Source organism: Adiantum capillus-veneris, chromosome 23, assembly GCF_014529385.1.
Source record: "Adiantum capillus-veneris isolate H3 chromosome 23, ASM1452938v2, whole genome shotgun sequence".
Taxonomy (NCBI): domain Eukaryota; kingdom Viridiplantae; phylum Streptophyta; class Polypodiopsida; order Polypodiales; family Pteridaceae; genus Adiantum; species Adiantum capillus-veneris.
This window is the reverse complement of record NC_140953.1, coordinates 91,617,352-91,638,914: the sequence shown is the minus strand read 5'-3', so window position 1 is coordinate 91,638,914 and position 21,563 is coordinate 91,617,352. Positions and strand designations below refer to the sequence as shown.

At 40.8% G+C, this 21,563-nt stretch overlaps 1 protein-coding gene across 2 annotated transcripts in view; it reads left to right on the top strand.

Annotated features, from left to right (window-relative positions):
* Positions 1-21,563, top strand: part of LOC147428164 (uncharacterized) — a 78,738-nt gene that overhangs the window by 17,374 nt on the left and 39,801 nt on the right. For both annotated transcript variants that reach the window (XM_086496312.1, XM_086496313.1), the window contains one exon: positions 14,658-14,747. In XM_086496312.1, the coding sequence (XP_086352438.1) occupies positions 14,658-14,747 (90 nt within the window). The remainder of the gene's footprint in view (positions 1-14,657; positions 14,748-21,563) is intronic.

Sequence of the window (21,563 nt, the reverse complement as noted above, 5' to 3'; positions counted from 1 at the left end):
TTCTGTGATGGTTCTCCTCTACGACAAAAAAATAACATCCTCTATGACGAAAAATGAAGAATTAAGACCTAGTTTCCAATTTGAAGAGTTTTGTGATAGGAGATTGATTATCCCAAATTGATTCTATACTTATTTTTGCCTTGGTTGTGCATTAAGACCATAAAAAATGAAGATAATCCAAGCTCACATGAGGGATCTCTAGAGGACAGATGGTGACAACACATAAAAATTGGCCTCTTGCTGTTGGATTGCAAGAACCCAATAATCATGGCTCATGGGAGATAACATGAAAATTTGATCCCGGGATGTTTACCGATAAGATACCAAATGTGTGGAGTAAGGATGCTTTAACAAGTCTCAACTTATCACAAGAAGATTTAGAAATTTTCTCATGTAGGAAAACGGAGTCTTTCACAATGTTTTTCATACAATGCACAACATCATGAGCTTCTGCTCGAGAGGCACCGCATACCTAGCTAGGTACGATTGGGGGCAGGGGACCGCCGGCCCCCCCACCGGGGCCAGCGATCCCCTACCCCCAATAGTACCTAGCTAGGTATGGAGTGCCTCCCTCACCGAAGCTCATGATGTTGAGGTAAGTCACAATGTGGGAATTATTGTGAGAATTTGTCCAAAACTTCTTGTGTATGGATAGAGAGGATGGCATATGTGTACCTCTTTCTTTCAAGTGGACATGCTAGCATCACATTATAGCTTACGTAAAACTTGGAAAGGCTAAAAACTAATTTGTGGAAACCTTGTGAGCCTATATATCGTATTACATACCCATGTATTCCATTAGGCGTGCCTTTTCTATGTAACCACTTTGTGTCTCTAATTTCACATGGCTTAGTGTGGCATTGTTTTGCTTTTTTGGTTGTTGGGTGGTGTCGACCATACAGCTCAAGATGAGTACGACTTGCACCTTTATTGTGCAATGTAATTGAGAATGAAATCTGCACTGATGTGTTAGAGTTTTGGCATCTCAAGTTAACTAGCCAATGTGAGCCCATTTTCTATTTTGGCTTTTAAGTATTTATTTTACTTGTTTGTCAAAGTCGGGGTAGGGCAATTTACTGAGGTTGGTATATATGCAACTCCTTGCCTCTATTGTATTATACATTCAGCTATTCATTGCCAAGGTTGACTGGTTGAGGAGACTCTTTCTCTCTCTCTCTCTCTCTCTCTCTCTCTCTCTCTCTCTCTCTCTCTCTTTCCTCTTCCTTTCTCTCCTCTCCTCTTGGTCTCTACGCTTTCGCATCGTCGACTTTGACATGGTATCAGAGCTGTGTGCTTGAAGAACCTTGGCAGAGGAGGAGTTGCATAGCAAAGAAGATGAACCTTGTCGCAGGCACCTGTACCCCCCACCATCTACAACAACATCTCAAAACGCTAGCATTTGCTAGCCGTGCCGGTTCTCCCCCCCTCACTTTCTTGTTCTTGCGAGCGTGTTGCAACGCCTAATGGGCCGCAAACTCCATTGTCGTGGAAGACAAAGTTTTGACATGCCATGTCCATTGCTAGTGACTTCCCCCGAGCAATGTAGCACGCTGCACGTCGGTGAACTTTCCCCTCACCAAGCGTTTTGCAATGTTGCCTCCGACAACCCTTGGCGACGCCGATGTAAGTCCCCCATCACAAAGCATTTTGAAACGTTGCCCTACAGTGGCTAGGCAACGGTAGCAAGTCCCCCTTCCCTTTGCGTTTTAAAACATTGTTACCAGAGGAGTGGAGACACCTTAGGTCAATAGAGAGGGACTTGTTGGCATTGTCTTGAATCGAATTAGACGGGCATTGCCGAGCTTTGAGAGGCCGACACTGGGATTTTAGAGCGGTTTGGAGTTTTAAACTTAAGAAAGGTATAGCAGAGTTTGCAAAGCCCACTTTGTGTGGAGCTCTCTATGGAGATGAGTGGCCGATCAACTTGGAGGTTTATTTTGCGGCCTCGTTAGTGCGTCCATCTCTTGAAGTGCGAGAAGGTTTCCCAAATTTTGAGATCTTGCAACTTCAACATGCCCCCCCCCCCCCCCCCCCCCCTTGCTCAAGCGCCAATGACAATAACTACGTTCGTTGGAATTTGATTGTGCGACAAATATGTAATATAAATACCTAAAAGCCAAAATAAATAATGGGTTCACATTGGGCAATTCACTTGAGATTCCAAAACTCTAACATCCTCTCTGCCACTCATAGTGGACATAAAATAGTGAGACCAAGTCGATGAAGAAGCTACCATGGACGCCCTAGAAGTGGCCACCAACTAGATACACCTCGATTTTGCTACCCTAAACTTTGTACCTGAGAAAAATGTCATCTTGAGCATCGGTTGCCTTTTAGAAAATTTGAATTTTAGACCACACTACAACCTAGAACCCCCATTTGTGACCGTAAACACATCATGTCTGAAAATAATACTCCAAGATAATAAAGTGTGGAACACATCTTGTCTATGATACAACCAACAACAATGGATTGGTCCACTCATGCATAGTGTTTTAGATATGTCTGATCGGTTCCCTGGTAGATACATGTGCATTGAACTCATCAACATGGCTTCCTTCTCAATGAGAAAAGAGCTGAGATCATCAAATTCGAACATCTCCTTCGTGATTTGTAGCCAAAGTGTCCTCAACACCATTTCATATGCCTTAGGCAACTTGGTGAGAACCAAAGTAGCTAACTGAGTACTCGTCAATGCACTTTTCATAGCCACTAGTTGATCATGAATAACTTTAGCCTTGATAAGAAATGATTGCATGGAACTTCCTCGTGGAAACTGGCTGGCAAATAAGTATCCAAGAAGGGTGATTGCTCGCAGTGTAGAATTCTGTTCAAACATTCCAAGGAGCTTGAACCACATATCGTTGGCAATATTCAAAGTTTGAATGGTTGGACAAATGTCCTTTGTAAGAGGTTCCACAATGGTCGACATTGCCTTCGCATTAGCAACATCCCAATCAACACACGATTTGAGATATTCATCATCTTGAAGGCGGGTGTACCTATTGTTGGGATCCCTCGTGGGACAAGGCTCCGAGCGGTCGACAATATCCCATAAGTCTTTTTGAGAGAACTAGAGTCCCATGATCAAATTCCAATGTTTATTGTTGACGCTCAAGCAAGGGGGGCCATATTGAAGTTGCAAGATCTGGAACTCTGGGAATCCTTCTCGCACTCCAAGGGTAGCTGCACTAACCAAGCCACAAAATAATCTCCAAGCCGCTTTTGTTGTCCCTCTCTTGAGCTCTAGTATTCGCCTCTTCATCTCCCAAGCCGCATGTCAAAGCTCTTTAATAATGGCCGAAGGATTGGCACAAAGCCACTCCCAAAACAAAATGCTCTCTGCAGATCCACTCTAAGACAATCCATAGGGGGGCACGGCTGCTATCGAAACCAAAGTTGGCCATCGGGTACAAGTGGTGTCATTGACAAAGGGTGCTAATTGGTGGCGTTTCAAAATGTAAGTGTGAGAGGAGTCTTTGTTGCCTAGCCGCTATAGTTTTTCGAAATACTAGTGTTGGGAACAACGAAGAAAAGCTATCACCAGGTGCGTGGCCAAGTGCTACCTGGTGGTAGTGTTCTAAAATGTTGCAGTGGAGGAGTTTTCCACCACCATCAGGGTGAGCTGACGACTCAACGTTTTAAAATGCTAACGCTTTGAGTGCTTTTGTGACAATGGTAGCCAATAGAGGGAGGGGTTGAGCAACACCAATCTACAACATTTTGAAATGCTTAATGGTAGAGATTGGCCCTATAGGTGGTTGTCGACAATGACAAGAGAGATCTTCTTCTTCTCAACTTGCTCCTCCTCCAAAGCTCTTCAAGCACAAAGCTCCACCAAGGGCTCTGATACCATGTCAAATTTGGTGATCGCATCTCTTTTCTTATTAAGGAGGAAGCTATGTTGATAATCAAGACAAAATTCAGATTTTTGAGACAAGTGGAGAAGCACTTCCCGCTTCAGATTCCAGAAAAAAGACCAAGAACTGTTGTTACGGTTGTGGAAAGCGTCGTCATTTGGCTAAAGATTGAAGATCCAAAGGCTATTGGAATTAGGGTTGCAGAGAAACACACACATCTTGGAGAAGACGAAGGAAGCTCAAGGCACACAATAGAGAGTGTGTTACTTAGTGTGCAATGAAAAGATGGATAGCCCTATAGTGATGGGCGTATATACAATGCTCGGGAAAAAAACCTCCTAAAGAGGGAAAAAATGCCCCAGCGGTCCTAGTGTGTTGACACACATCACTACCACATGTATATGGTAACAAATCCCCCCTGGAGTGATGCGGTGAATGAGAGTTGGCACATGAGTAAAGGGAAGTGCCATGCCCTGAGGACATGATCAGTCCACAAAGGGGAGTAAGCCCAAAGCTTTGCGGAAAGCTTCAAGCTTCTCACGAGACAATGCCTTTGTGAAAAGATCTGCAAGGTTGTCCTGTGTTGGCACATAAGCCAAGCAGATCTCTCCTGCTGAGAGCCTCTCCCTGACATAGTGGTAATGCACCTCAATGTGCTTTGTGCGAGTATGAAAAACTGGGTTCCTCGCAACTGCCAATGCGCTTTGACTGTCAGTGTAGATAGTGTTGGCATTGTCTTGTCCAACACCCAAATCAGCCATAAGGCGTCTGAGCCATACACACTCAACCGTAGCTGTGAAGACTGCCATATACTCAGCCTCACAACTTGAAGTGGCCACAGTAGGTTGCTTCTTGCTCAACAATGATATACATGAACAGGTAGCATGAAACAAAAACCACTTGTGGACACTCGCGTGTCAAAAGAACCAGCCCAATCTGAGTCCGAAAAAGCATGTAAGTCTGGCGGCAATGATCCCCCCTTAGGATAAAACAAGCCAAGATGTAAAGTGCCACTAAGGTAGCAGAAAATCCTCTTGACAGCCTGCCAATACTTAGACCCTGGGCTTGAGGCAGCCAACATCAGTTTGGTAAAGAGTGACATTAGCAGGATCGCCAACATCATGTAGACTCAACTTCAAACCTGTTTCCATGGGAGTGGCAATAGGTTTGCAATCCTCAAGTCCAAATTTACATAGCAATGTCTCTATGTAACTCTTCTGACACAAGGCAATACCACCATCACACTGCTTAAACTGTATACCCAAGTAATGATGCAACAGCCCCAAATCTTTCATCTTGAAAGTAGCATTCAAATCAGCCTTAAATTCAGCAATATGTCTTTCATTTGGTCCAATGATGAGCAAATCATCAACATAAAGAACCACAATGAGAAGTACATCACCCTCACGCTTTACATACAATGTGCTTTCTGTTGGACTGTTACAAAAGCCTCGTTTACCCAAATGAGTGTCATCTTTCTCATACCAAACACGAGGAGATTGCTTCAACCCATACAAAGCCTTCTTACATCTGCACACTTTGTCCTCTTGTCCTTTTATGACAAAATCGCGAGGCTGCGTTACATAAACTTCCTCAAATATGTCACCATTCAAGAAAGCAGTAACAATGTCTGATTAATGTACATCCCAACCAAAATGAGTTGTCAATGCACATATAAAACGCACGGTAGTCATACGACAAGTGGGAGCAAAAGTCTTTTCATAATCAATGCCTTTTTGCTATGCATAAACCTTTGCAACAAGTCGAGCCTTATGGCGATCGATCTCACCATCCAGCTTGCATTTTAACTTGTAAACCCACTTCGTACCAATGGCCTTTTTGCCAGGAGGCAAATCACATAAACTCCATGTGTCATTTTCTATAAGTGCATCATATTCTGATTGCATGGCAGCCATCCAATTTTTTGAATTATGTGCTTCATCAAAAGACAGAGGCTCCTCAACATCATGTAAGCTAGACACAGCCAAAGCATAACAATCCGATGCATAAGATGCATGGCGAGAGCCTGAACGAGTACGACTAGACAAAGGTGCATCCAATTTACTGTCACGCAAAGTGTGCACCAACCATTTTGGCATACCTCTAGCCTGCTCATTTTCAGCCCTTTCCTCATCAAGTGCATCATGTACATCTGCATTAGTAATAGGCTGATCTAAAACATTTTCAAAAACCCCCATAGGCTGTACATTTGCCCTTATTGGAACTTACATTCGTATTTCCACCACTGAAAAGAGGCAACAAAGTGTCATAAATGTCCTGTGAGCTTACATTACTGTCTCTAGTACATGACAGCAAGGGCTGAAGAGAATCTTCCACAAACACTACATCCCGAGAAACCAGAATACGTTTTGTTTGCGGATGATACAACCTGTAACCTTTGCTTTCAGCACTATAACCAACAAAAATACATTTGACAGCCTTATCATCCAATTTTCTGCGCTGCACTTGTGGCACCAAAGCATATGCCAAACAGCCAAAAACATGCATGTACTCAATAGAAGGCTTTCTATCATGCCATGATTCATATGGAGTAATAGACTGCAAAGCTTTCGTAGGACACCTGTTAAGTACATAAGTGGCACACATGATGGCCTCAAGCCAAACAAAATGCGGCAAAGCTTGAATTTTGACCATACATCTTGCCATTTCCGTCAGTAACCTGTTTTTCCTCTCAGCAACACCATTTTGCTGAGGTGTATAAGGCACTGTACATTGGTGTTTTATCCCACGACTAGCCAGAAATGCATTAAATTCATGAGACATATACTCCCCCCCTAGATCGGAACGGAGGGTGCCCATAGTACATTTCGAGACATTTTCAGCCATATCCAAAAATTGTTCGAAGCACATAAAAACTTCGGACTTCGCTTTAAGCGGAAATACCCATGCATGCCTAGAGTAATCATCAATGAAAGTCACGAAGTACAGGTAATTGCCCAAGGACGGAGTTTGCATGGGCCCACAAACATCACTATGCACAAGCTGCAAACTGCATGTGGCCCGAACTGAACCATCCTTTGGAAATTTAGAACGTTGCATCTTACCCAAAATACAACCTTCACAAACATGTTTGATAGGTGCTTCAAGAGGCGGCAAAGAAGCAACCATATCAGATTTTTGCAAACGCAGTAAACTGGAAAAATTCAGATGACCAAAACGTGCATACCAAAGTTTTGCATCTGAAATGGCCCTTGAATCTGCAATAGCATTTGCAAAATTTTGTCCACACTTGTCATACAAAGTGAGCTTATACAGCCCATAGCACAAAGGCCAGATGCAACAATTTCGTCACCAAAACTGAGATCATGAACTGTACATCTCTCATCCATAAATTTGACTACAAGTCCAAGTCTAGCAAGTGTGGATACAGACAAGAGGTATTTCGTGATCCCAAGTACATAAAGTGCATCAACAAGTGTGAAGGAGCTGCCATTAGCAGCAGTGAGCACAATCTTTCCAACTCCTTGAACTGAATAAGAGGCGTTGTTGGCACAAGTGACTGAATTCCCATGAGGGACAGACTTGAGAGAGGTAAACAATTCACGATGTGAGGTAATGTGCTTTGTAGCACCACTGTCGAAATACCACACATGTGAATCTGCAGCAACTGACAAGCATGCATCATGGACAACAGGATTGTAAGTGCACTCTACGCTAAAAGCCCATTATGCATCAACATTAGCATCACAGTCTCCTTTCACAGAAGACTCGACAATGGCTGCATTTGTAGTGGAACGAGCATTTGCAGTGGAACCACCCTCTTTCTACTTAGCCTCTTTGGCCTTCAACTTAGGACACTGCTTGATCAAGTGATCATTAGCTTTACAATAATGTCAATGCATCTTCTTTTTGTCCTTATCACCAGAATTGCCAGACGAAGTGCTGCCAGCAGAAGCATTAGGAACATGAGTTTTGCCACTCGCAGCAGAACCATAAGAAGTGGTCGCATTGTTGTTACCACCCTTTCTTTGAGAAGCAATAAAGCATGTTCAACTACACACTGTCTAGTCCTGTTTTTTTTAGAAAGTGACTCTTGCAACAGCAATGTGCATAATGCATCAAACTTGACAACTTCTGGATTTCCTTGGGTCATAAGTCTCTAAGTACTAGCAAAAGCTTGGTAAGAATCTGGTAAGGCATCAAGAACAGTCTGCACAAGGGAACTATCTAAAATGACTTCACCTGTAGAAATAAGCTGCTCATTTATATCCTTGACACTAGCAAGGAAAGTGTCCATATCATCTTCCTCATGCATAATCTTCGACTCCAGATCTTTACGTAGCAAAGCAATTTTAGCCTCATTGCGACTTGCATAAAGACCAACCGATATATCCCAAGCCTGTTTTGCAGATTTTGCTGAACAAAAGTGAGGAACAATGGTGCGCTTCACAGACAATGCAATCAATGCATGAGCCTGCGCATACTTTACATCCCAATGAGCTTGTTCTGCCATAGGCAAAACAACTCTAACAGCAACAATCCTTGCATCAAGACCTGCAACATCCTCAACATCGCCTACATCCTCAGAACCATGACGTAAATCAATGCCCTGCACAATATTCCAGACGCCCTTTGACACAAGCACATGTTGCATCATATAAGCCCACATAGGGTAATTGTCCCCATCCAACCTGTCCTCAACAGCAAACATCTTGAACACATCTGTGTTGTTGTTGTCAACCATGGAAAATGCTACACCTGATGTGAAAACTGCCCGAAAATAGGAGAAACGGAGCGGGAACAACACGTGCTATATAGCACAAACTATAGAATACTATAAGGCAGTTGTTATGTAGAAAACGGCACTGACAGAATTTTTGCACAAAATGACGAAATTGCCTGTGCAGACCTGCCTATAGTGGAAACGGAGGCCGAAATGAGCCCCAATCAAAAATCTGAGTAGACTAAGCTCTACGAGCTTGGCCAAAGTAATTGTCGACCTACGAACGCTTGCCAAAGCTCATTGAAATCGGAGAAAGTGAGCAGGCATGTGCTGGAGCAGCTGGCGACTAAGCCCGGGAGGACGTGACCTGCTCTGATATCAATTGTTGGAATTAGGGTTGCAGAGAAACACACACAACTTAGAGAAGACGAAGGAAGCTCAAGGCACACAATAGAGAGTGTGTTACTTAGTGTGCAATACCTAGAGTGATGGGCATATATACAATGCTCGGGGGAAAAAACTTCCTAAAGAGGGAAAAAATGCCCTGGCGGTCCTAGTGTGTTCACACACATCACTACCACATGTATATGGTAACAAAGGCAAAGACAAAGATTCTACAAAGGACAAAGGTAAAAGCAAGCATCGTGAGAAATGCAATGATAGTGACTCAAAATTGAGCATTTAGATGATGACTAAGTATTGAACGATTGGCGGTACAACCGAATCAAAGCAAACAAGAATGCACAACGTGATAAGCAATTCAAGGATTTCCATTACTCGAACAAAAAAAAGGGAGCAAAGTAGAATTTTGAGCGAAGATGACCAAAACTTTGATACCGCATCATCATAAAAGAGATTAAGACAATCACACAAAGCATGATTGAAACACCCGACGAGATGAGACATTGTGTTAACAATTCAATGAAAAGAAAAGACACGCGACCCTTGAAATAAAGAGTCATCAAAGTCAATCTTTCTTTGCAATCGAAATTGTTTGTAAGCAGTTCCATCACAAAATTGTTGTTGTCACAAACTGTTGACGTGTCAAGTCAATAAAGAGCATAGCCAACCTTCAGATCACAGCCGAGGGGCCTAAACCCTAAGAAGAACAAGCAATAGAAGAAGAAGTCCTACCAACTTATGGGACCCCGTCCGATGGGGCCCAAGTCACGTAAAAGATTAAAATAAAGCAGGATCCACACATACATTGAAAGACTTGCATAGAAACTGATGACGTGGTAGGTGTACGAAAAAAACTCAAAAATTGCGATGACATGATGACATGGCAGACTGCACCGATTTTCGCGTTTTGTGCTTACTATTGATGTGGCAGTTGTATGGAATTCCGTGATTTACGCTTGCAACTTTTTGGCATTGCTTTTGAGTTTGAAGGATTTTCATGTAAACTGCTTTTGGGGCCTAGGGCCCTTAAATATGAGGCCATGGGCTCATTCTCTGGCATGCTTCCTAGAGAAGATGTAGAGTCTGGAGTACCAGCTTGTACTGTGTTGATGCCGTATAAAGAAATACCAAAAGGGCGCCAAGGTTTGGTGCCAATACTCTCTGGGGTGGAATTTTGCCACTCTATGTCACGTGTCGTCTCTCTCTCTCTCTCTCTCTCTCTCTCTCTCTCTCTCTCTCTCTCTCTCTCTCTCTCTCTCTCTCTCTCTCTCTCAGTTCAGTTGTTATTGAAGTGCTAAAAGTCTATTCAGTCTCTTCTTTTCTATGGGCACATGGTGCCCGTCTTGTGACAGTGGTATCAAAGCATCATGCGTGTGCTTTTCTGAAAGCATACCGGTCCTACCAAAGAGGAGACAGAGCAAGATCGCACTTCCAAAGTTCATCGCATATTTTAGCTTCCTGCTCTGACCCCGAACTTATTAGCCACTCCCACCCTTCATATATCACACGTCTGCGTCGCTCATGTCTTACAGGAGGGCATAATCCAAATAGATCACTTGCAAGAGAAGGATCCAAGATTTTTTTCAAGTCACTGTTTTTCTCAAAAGCATTACCATGCAGATGTTGATGTCTGTAGCTACCAAGACGCACACTCCAAGGACTTGACAAGCTTTCAAGAAAATTTTTGCCTGAAGCTATATGGTTTCTAACATCTATCTTCGGAGTGCAACTTCTGGCAGAGTAGGGTATCCTGAAGTGCTTGCCATGGAAACCCTAGCAGATTATAACTTGAAATTTCTCGACATCTCTCAGTAGATGTCTCTTCACGAGCTGATGACCTTGGAGGTGCAGTGTAATTGCTACGTCTTGGGACTACCATCGCCGCCAAAGGAACATTGTCTGTCCAAGAGATGATGGACCATGCTGTGGTCTGCTACGACCTTATGGAAGAAACCTAAGCCTAATTTTTGGTGCAGGTTTCAGGATGGAAAGTTAGTCAACTTTTTGAGATCGGCTAATGTCAAGATTTCTTTTTAAGTTTGAATTTTGTTTGAGAACTTGTTTGGTGATCGTGTTTGAAATGGATGGTATCTGTTTTACATTTGTCTTGGTGCCAATTTGAGTTGTTTAACTCTGGTTTTAATATTGGTTTCAATGATTGGTGATTTTACTCCCAGGTGGAGAAGTGAGAAATATTGTTTTGGTATTGTTTGAACCTCGGAACGACACAAGCCAATGCCTGGGGAGCGTTTCGTTGTATGTTTGAAAAGCTCGAAACAACGCAGGCCAATGTCTGGGGAGCATTCCGTTAAATGCTAGAAAACCTCCAAACGACGCGGGTCGATGCCTCGAGTGCGTTTGGTTGTATGCTTGAACCTCCAAGCGACGCAGACTGCGGTCTGGGGAGCGTTTGATTCTACAATCCTCATAGCTCATGGCCCATACGTTTTTAGGTTATTTGCGGAGGGAGTGATGAGGTAGTCGTTGAGTAGCTTCAATCCGCAGACCGTTTGTCTGGGGGAGTGCTCAGCGGCGTTGTTTGTTGTGTCTTGTAACATGCATATGTAAGAATTTGTGTTGCATTGTGATGTGCCAACTACTGAATATTCATAACTGGATGAGATTGCTTGGGTATGTAATTTTAGTGCATCAAGACACCCGTGGAAGATCAGTGCGGTCTGGGTGTGATGGTTAATTTTACTGCGCCAGCATATCAAGAGTTATGAACTGGACAAAAGGAGAAGTCAACTCCTTGATCAAAAGAGCCTAAAGGAGAAGCCAACTCCTTGACCAAAAAAAAAAATAGCAAAATGATTGTCCGTCGGAATGACCCTCGGAATTTTTTTAAAAAGCTAACTTGAGTTGTTTTGCAGATATGTTGTAATCGCGGACAATTAGTCTCTTTCAAGAAGGGGGGATGTAACAAAGTGCTAACGTGTCAAGTCAGTAAAGAGCAGAGTCAACTTCAGATCACGGCCGAGGGGCCTAAACCCTAAGAAGAACAAGCAACAGAAGAAGAAGTCCTACCAACTTATGGGACCCTGTCCGATGGGGCCCAAGTGACATAAAGGATTAAAATAAAGCAGGACCCACACACACACACACTAAAAGACTTGTGTAGCAATTGATGATGTGGCAGCTATATGGAAAAAACCCAAAAATTGCACTGACATGATGATGTGGTAGACTGTACGGATTTTGCATTTTGCGTTGACTGCTGACATGGCAGTTGTACGGAGTTCTGTGATTTACGATGGCAGCTTTTTGGCATTGCTTTTGGACCAGAAGCTTTTGAAATTGAAGGCTTTTCATGTAAACTGCTTTTGGGGCCTAGGGCCTTTAAATATGAGGCCATGGGCTCATTCTCTGGCATGCTTTCTGGAGAAGGTGCAGAGTTTGGAGTACCGGCTTGTACTGTGTTGATGCAATATAAAGAAATAGCGAAAGGGGCGCCAAGGTTTGGGGCCAATACTCTCTGGGTGGAATTCCGCCACTCCGTGTCACGTGTCATCTCTCTCTCTCTCTCTCTCTCTCTCTCTCTCTCTCTCAGTTCAGTTGTTATTTAAAGTGCTAAAAGTGTGTTCAGTCTGTTCTTTTCTATTGGCACATGGTGCCCGTCTTGTGACATCTACTGACCACATTCTTAAATTGTGCGCACTCAAAAGATGAAATATAAAATTCTTCTAAAAGCTATCCATTATGATTTTTACAAACAAGAGGACATTACAAACACCAATAGACAACATTGTTTTGATAGTATTACATGGTCTTGATACTATCTTGACAACATACTCTGCATATGGATAGTCGTATCTAGGGTTTTGGGTCATTTCAAACGCAACATCGTGGTCAAATTTGTCAATTTCTATCTTAAAGGCTCCCAAAAGTGTTCTACATCGGCACGAGAACATTCAAGAGACTTTGGGATATTTTTTCATTTGAAGCCCCATCTTCGAGTGTAAGAATGAGACATATGGGCAATCATTTCTAGGTTTTTTGGGCATTCTGGACACAACGGCGCGGTCAAAATTGTCAAATTCTAACTGAAGATTGGAATGGAGCAAGCTTTGGAGTTAGCTTTTTTCATCTATTGCTCAATTGACCAAATCTAAAGAAAAAAAGCTTGCTTCAAAAGAGTTTTTGAACAAGCTTAAATTTTCTCTCGCCCTCTTCCCTCCCTCTATCTCTTCTCTCTCACTCCCCTTTTGTCTTCCGCTACCTCTCTCTCTCTCTCAAGCTTAGCACCCACCTCAGTTTGAGAGAGAGAGAGAGAGAGAGAGAGAGAGAGAGAGAGAGGCAGGCATATAAAAGGGAGATATATGTATATCTCCCCCCCCCCCCCCCCTCTCTCTCTCTCTCTCTCTCTATATATATATATATATAGCTCCCTCTCTCTATATATATATCTCCCTCTCTCTCTCTCCCTCTATAGGGAGAGAGAGAGAGGGAGATATATATATAGAGAGAGGGAGCTATATATATATATATATATATATATATATATATATATATATATATATATATATATATATATATATATATATATAGAGAGAGAGAGAGAGAGGGAGATATATATATATAGAGAGGGAGCTATATATATAGAGAGAGGGAGCTATATATATATATATATATATATATATATATATAGAGAGAGAGAGAGAGAGAGAGAGAGAGAGAGAGAGAGGGGAGGGAGAGAGAGACATATAAAAGGGATATATATATATATATATATATATATATATATCCCCCCTCTCTCTCTCCCTCTATATATATATAGAGGGAGATAGAGAGAGAGAGGGGGGGGGGGAATATATATATATATATATATATATAGAGGGAGATAGAGAGAGAGAGAGAGGGGGGATATATATATATATATACATATATATATATATATATATATATATATATATAGAGAGAGAGAGAGAGAGAGAGAGAGAGAGAGAAGGGGATATATATATATAGAGAGAGAGAGAGAGGGAGGGAGGGAGAGAGAGAGACATATAAAAGGGAGATATATGTATATATATATTATAGCTTTCTCTCTAGCTGATCTCTCTCTCTCTCTCTCTCTCTCTCTCTCTCTCTCTCTCTCTATATATATATATATATATATATATATATATATATAGAGAGAGAGAGAGAGAGAGAGAGAGAGAGCGAGATTAGCTAGAGGGAGAGAGCTATATATATAATACTCTCTCTCTCTAGCTAGAGGGAGAGAGAGAGCGAGAGTATTATATATATATATAGCTTTCTCTCTAGCTGATCTCTCTCTCTCTCTCTCTCTCTCTATATATATATATATAGAGAGAGAGAGAGAGAGAGAGAGAGAGAGCGAGATTAGCTAGAGGGAGAGAGCTATATATATAATACTCTCGCTCTCTCTCTCCCTCTAGCTAGATTAGCTAGAGGGAGAGAGCTATATATATAATACTCTCTCTCTCTAGCTAGAGGGAGAGAGAGAGCGAGAGTATTATATATATAGCTCTCTCCCTCTAGCTAATCTCGCTCTCTCTCTCTCTCTCTCTCTCTCTCTCTCTCTATATATATATATATATAGAGAGAGAGAGAGAGAGAGAGAGACGATGTTTATTTAGAGAGAGATATGAGAGCAATATAAGGGAGGTATATAAAAAGAGGGAAGGGATAGAGGAAGAGAGAGAGAGAGATAGTGAGAGGGAAAAATAAGTCCCTTTGTTTGGAAACAGGATACATCATTCAACTGGGAGTGGCAACAAAAGAAAGCTTTACTTAATATAGTGCATCAAAATGAGGATCTTACAAGACAACTACACCAAGTTAGTAAAATTTGGTTGAGAATGATAATGTATGAAGTTGAAAATTTTCTACTATCTTACCTTATTTTATGTGGGTAATTAGTAAGGATATGTTCCTACTATTTAGGAAAAATATACACATGATGTTTGAATATAAACCTAAAGAGCATGTGGTAAGTTAAGATTGGTGACTAAGTATTCTACGTTCATCCCATACCATGCTCTTTTGGGGAAGCATCAACTCGTTTCCTCTCAAGCTAACCAAACAATCTAGTATGACTAAGTACTTAATGTTGTAATCTGCTTGTTTTTTGTGAGACATTCTTCCATGTGAGAATATGTTTGGGCACATGTCCATCACATGTTTAATGTCTTTGTTGATTCTTTTAGGCGTTTTTTCATTTCTTCTAGTGCTCTAGTGGTGTGTTTTCTAGGTTAGCCCTCTCTCTCTCTCTCTTCTTCTTCTTTTCTCTCTCTAGGTGGCTTTCACCTCTTTAGGCTTCCTTGGCATTTGTATGGAAATGGTATCAATGCTCAAGTAAAACACGATCAAAGTGATTGTTTTGCAATCTAGTGAAGTGTTTCATTCCTAGCTAAAGTCGATGGTTGCTAGTATCTCTTCTCCTATTTTGTGCCAATCAAGCATGTGGCAAGCTAAGTTGGAATTAATCTCTCCTTATTTCTCTAGTTCTGACTTTGTATTCATGGGAAAGGTGTAGCAGAAGCTTGGAGTATCAAGTTCATGGGTTGCAAAGTCATATGTTTACCTTGTTGTTGACATCTTGTACTTGCCATGCTATAGAGTTCCATCAATCCATAGCATAGTGTTTTCAATCCTATGTCTGTGTGTATGTGTGTAGCTCTTATAATGGTTGTCACAGTTGATGTTATTACTAAGAAGGATTGAGCGTGTACTCAATGCTCAAGGGGTGTGCAATTAGCCATCATATCTAGACGCACACAAAAATAAATTGAGTTAAAAAAATAGAGTGGCAAGTGCTCAAAAACTTGCATGAGAATATTTTCTTAGATGTATAGTCTTGCCTTATATAGTTGTTTTGATTTTAGAATTTGGGCTAGTCCTTGTAAGTGCAAAACTTGTTTGGCCTTACATATTTTTCTTTGATCTTAGAATTTAGGCTAGTCCTTAGTAAGTGCACAAATTAAGAATGGATTCTTTTTTATCTCATGCAATACAAAGCATTGAAAATGTCAAAATACTACCATTTGTAGTACTAGGTGCAATTTTGGTGACTCCTTTTGATGAGTTATGAAGAGCTATTGCTAGACGTGGCAATATTCCCAACAAGAGACTCATTAATAAGAGAGATGGATAAAATGAAGATATCTATTTCTTTATGAACGAATCTCGATTTCTCCAACGCTTCATTATTGCCATTACATGAACAAAAATTTGGCTCAACATAGTTCATTTTAAAGGTGGCAAACTAATCATGATGTGTGATTGAGATAGCATTACCCCTTGGCCAAGCCAATTGATCATGCTTATATTTGGAATTCAAGCAATGTCAAAGAGAAACCAAAATATGAAGGTCATACACCTCTACTGGTCCATTCTTATGATGCGAATGGCCTAACAAAAGCAATTCAAGATTCTAGAGCAAGCATTACAAAAAATAGTTCTTTCCAATAAATTTCCAAAATATGCTCCTCAAGATGCCAAAAAACAACTTTAGAAGCTATAACATACCCTTCTAACATCATGCATCAAAGATAAAATTGCCACATGCCTCAAAGAAAACCTTGAAGTGCTTTGTCAGCTTCAAAAGCATTGACACAAGCTATGCCTTTTCTTCATCGAGATTCCTGCCAGAACACCCTCATTTTTTGTGGGGCTTTTTGCATTGAGAAAGAGTTGATGCCATTGGAATTTTTCTACTCCTTGAAGTATTTTATCTACATCTCATTAAATCTACACAAAAGCGGTCTTGGAAATGCAATTGACTTGTACTACCATTATTATGGAAGGGGAATCTTGGGTCGTGTCATACTTGAATGCTTTATTACGCAATGTCAAAGACAAATGCTTTTAAAATTTTCTCCATCCTACAAAGCCATCAAAAGCTATTGTATTCTCCCCTTGTTAGCATTTTTTACACTTAGATATGCTCTCATAGTTTTTGTTGCCTATCTTGTACAAACCTTGCTTCTCTCTACCTCTAGGACATAAAAATCTTCTCTCTCTCTCTCTCTCTCTCTCTCTCTCTCTATGTGAGTGTGTGAGTGCACACACACACACACATGTGCATGTTATAGATATTGTATACATGTACATATTATGAGTATATGTATCTAATCAAGACAAGCACAAATGGTATTACCACAATCTAGCTACTCAAATACAAGAATTGCTAACTATTGACATTGTTTGATTGAGCTCTTTAAAATAGATTCATCTAATTTTTCATGTATGCCACCTTTGGACTCTCTCTCTCTCTCTCTCTCTCTCTCTCTCTCTCTCTCTCTCTCTCTCTCACTCACACACACACACACACACAGAGGTTATCCCATTTTTAATCTTGAAATCAAGTCTCATGGCTTTGATCTTTGAATTCTCTTGTGTTGTTGTTGTTGCTGCTCTCTCTCTCTCTCTCTCTCTCTCTCTCTCTCTCTCTCTCTCTCTCTCTCTCGCAAATTATGGCTTAAACATACAATTTTGAGAATGTAGATATAGAAGAATTGAAGGAATGGCAACGATGTTCAAAGAACATTGTCATTCATAGAGCTCTTGAAGAGAAGTCGGAGATCCCTCCTTCTCTCTAGCCATTTCTATTGAGGATTTCTTCAAACCCCACTCTGATCTACAAAGAGCTATGGTTTATGGAGCACATAGACTGGGTAAGTAAAGTACTCCTTGCTCGCGAGAAAGCCTAATTGTATGCACTATGCCGGATGAGACCAAGCTAAAGATTATCTTTGATAAAAGTTGAATCTATTTGAGAGGTACCAAATTTTTTGTATGTAAGATTTCACGCCTATGCAACAAAATACATGCCATAAGACACATCAGGATATGAATAAGAAAATAAGGATGTATGTCATAAATAAAATATGCTCAAGGAGGAGGCAAGTCTATTGAGAAAATAGAAACACATGAACTTTGAGGTCAAGTTACAATTGAAAATATGCTTATAGAATTGTAATGGATACCCATGAAATGCGGGGATTGAAATGATGAACTAACTAGCAAACCCTATGTTGTACTTGTTGTTAAAACTGGAAGCATGATGCACAAAGGATTAAAGGGCTAAAGAGATACAATCTATATTCATTGATGCGGTGAAAAAATCTCAAGCAACAAAGAGGGTAAGGAGTTGGAAAATTTTGTATCAATTGTACAAGATGACAAGCACAAACCTTATGTATGGCCAAAAGATATCACGCCAAAAATAGGTCCAATTTTTTGTAGCCATGTGCTACTTTCTTTATCATGATTCCCTCTTTTATGCTTGCATGGATTGAGACCGACCATTTGCTTATTAAGAGGACATTGCTTATTTTAAAGATAAGATGATGGTAATGTCTTTGAAGACACGAGCGTTCACACAAACATATTGCAATATGATACACAATAGTTTATATGCCATATATTTCAAAGGAGTTGGAGAAGCTTCATTTGTCTGATCTTACTTCAATGGATAAGAAAGAGCCTGATCACTATGAAAAGCTACTTGTACAAAGAAAACCCAATGGGGATAGTGTGATTGGCCATATGTTTCTCTCTGAAGCCACGATGTATCATATGAAGAGTTTTATGTTGGCCGATGGAGCCCAAAATCAAATGATCGGTTGACTAAGCATAAAAATATGAGCCAAAGTGGTTTTTCTCTCTCTTCCTATAGATTTTGAATGAGCACCGGTGTATATTGAAATGATTAAGCAAAAGGCATGGATGGAAAAGCTCCAATATGATGCACCATTGAAACTAAATGGAAAGCTTTTAAGAAAGTGATTTGTTCTTGTACTAAAGAATACTAAAGCATGTCAAAGATAACAATGATAGATCATGCAAGAGGTGGTTTGTTAAAGAGTGTCAATATGCTTGAAAGTCATTGATAAATCTAGATACAATTAAAGGACAAAGATAACTATTAAAATCATTTACATGTATACAAAGCACAAATTCAATAGGAAAGAATAAGATGGAATGTCAATTGGTAATTTTTCCAAATTCAAGAAAAGGCACACGCATGTGGAAGATTTTTGAGAAACCTAAAGGGTAAGTGGGTTGAGAGTTTTGGTAACTTGAGTCTTATGGATATATATATGCATTGTAGGCAACTATATGAGCAACCAAATACGAGAAAGATGCCATGTTATGGTTTACTCCATGTATGACCTCTTTTTTTAGTATTAGAGATGTATATGATGAGGTTATAAAGCTGGTCACTCACAAAGCATGAGATCTTCAAGGTCTCAAATTAAATAGATGGGAGTGTTGGGTTTCCAAGCCCGAGTCTAATCTTTGTCCAACCCGTGGGAACACTCTCCTATGGCATGCAAACAATATGAGTTCAGTGAAGTTTTGCATGGCTAATATATGCCTCTATAAATATGAAAAAGGGCTTTGAATAATAGCATAGTGTTGTCTATATTATGTCGATTCTCTACTCTCTCTCGCTCCTCTCTCGTTCTCAGTGTGCTGCACGCCTCCGAGGTCTCCATGGATCCTCACTGTCGGCACCCATTATAGCTCCGCACGCCCTTTCATGTGGTATCAGAGCTCCAAGAATTATCTGCAAACAGGGAGTCAAGGTCACCAAGGGCATGTTAAAATGCTGCTCAAACAGTGTTACAAAACGTAGGGTTGGTGGAGAAAACAGTTGATATGCTACCCAAAGCCCTAGGCTCACGCTTTGATAAGTGTCGTTATAGAAGATAGGGGGTGTAGGTGGCCTTGTAGTGGCATATCAAAAGGCTGTGTAGTTTTGTGGGTGGCTTAGTGCGTGGAGGGCGTATCGACACGCAATGCATGCAGAGGTAGAGAGCCTAGGTGTTGGAAATCTTTTCAAAGGCATTTTGAAACGCTTTTTGCGCAGGTGTGGCAATTTTGCACGGTGTTCAAAATGCTGCCTCTATAGGTGCTATCTAGCAAAGGAGCCTATTGACGAGTTGCATCTCAAAACACCTCTAGATGGTAGGCAGTTGACGGCAAATGTGTGCAATTTTTGCATGCATATCAAAACGTTGTTGCAGTAGTGACCATCGACGGTGCTTGCTAAGCATATCAAAATGCTGTGTGCTGCAAAGGTTGAAGTAGTAGGATTTGAAATCGTCCCCATGCAAGAAACGGTTCTCATGTTCAAAGCTAGTAATATGTGTTATCCAACACATCTGGATCGAATGCACAAGCAGAGCAGCTATGCTTTACTGATATTTGGAAACTTTGTATCATATAGTTGTTCTCCAAAATTCTCAACATGGAGATGCAAGATGTGGGTTGTGATGTCAACATTAGGTGTGACAGTTTGGAGTGAAGATCGATGAAACCAAGCTTTATGGCTACCTACTTGTTCAATGCATGAAAGATAGCATTATGCCAGGATATATGAATATGGTAGCTCTTTGAAGAATAGGATCACAATTGTTTTTTTCTACCAATTCAGTGTCATAAGTTTGTTTTCAGTTTTTTCGATTGTCAACACAATCACATAATTGTAGTCAAAGCCTTATTTTAGCTAATTAATTGTTAGTTATTGTCATTTCAAAAAATTGTACGGGTTATAGACATTGCCATGAACAAAAGTGATAAGACCTCCCATTTTTGTTTGGTCGAGTTCTTGTTGTCCCACTCTTATTGTTGTTTGAGGGAAGTGCACACACACACCTATGTTGTTGTCAAGGGAGGGGACTTCTACTCATAGTTTCAGGTGATTGAGATTTGCCACAGGTTGTATCAAGTCATGATCCTCACCGCGGCATCCACCATAGCTCTGCACGCCCTTTTAGGGAGGAGAGGCATCACATCCTTGATTGTATGATATGTTTAGCATTGCACTTCAACATCGTATGCCTTGTGATCGGCGCACTATTTTGGGTCAAGCCTTTGCATAAACGAGGGGATGTAGAGAATGTAAATAACCGATGGACAATAATGATTGGGTTTTTTATGGCAAAGTATTTGGGTCCATAATGGAGAATGGACCTCACAGAATCACTTTGCAAAAGGCCAAGCGGGTTTTTGTCGGCGTCAGAGCACCATTGATCATCTCATCACTCTTTGTGTTCTCATGGAGGAAAACTAGTTGAAAATTAAGCTATTTTATTATTGCTTTGTGGACTTCAAAAAAGCCTTCAATTCAATTCCATGTTATAATTTTTAGAGAAAGATGGAAGAGCTCTAAGTACCAAATGAGTTTATGCTTGCGATTTCTTGCATCTATAAGAAGGTGATATGCCCACTACACATCGAAACAAGAGTTTTAGAATTTCTAGCAAGCACTATTGGGGTTAAACAAGGATCTCTGTCATCATTAACTCTCTTTGGGCTATGCATTGATCAATTAGAACAAATGGTACTTGAGTTTATGCAACAAGAAGGCATTGAAGAGGTTACTATTTGCAATGGGGCAATCATGTTTTGTTGTATGCGGATGATGTAGTGCTTCTAGCACATACTTCACACGATGCGCAAAAGCTTATGGTTGTCCTTGATAAATGTTGCTTGCATAATGGCAGATTGTGAAAGAATCAAATGTTATGCTTGTGAAAACCAACCATACATAGAAGCCATGCAATGTGTACAACAACAAGACACTTGAAGTGGTTGAGAGCTTTAAGTAACTTGGCCTTGATGTTCTAGCCTATCACAAGTGG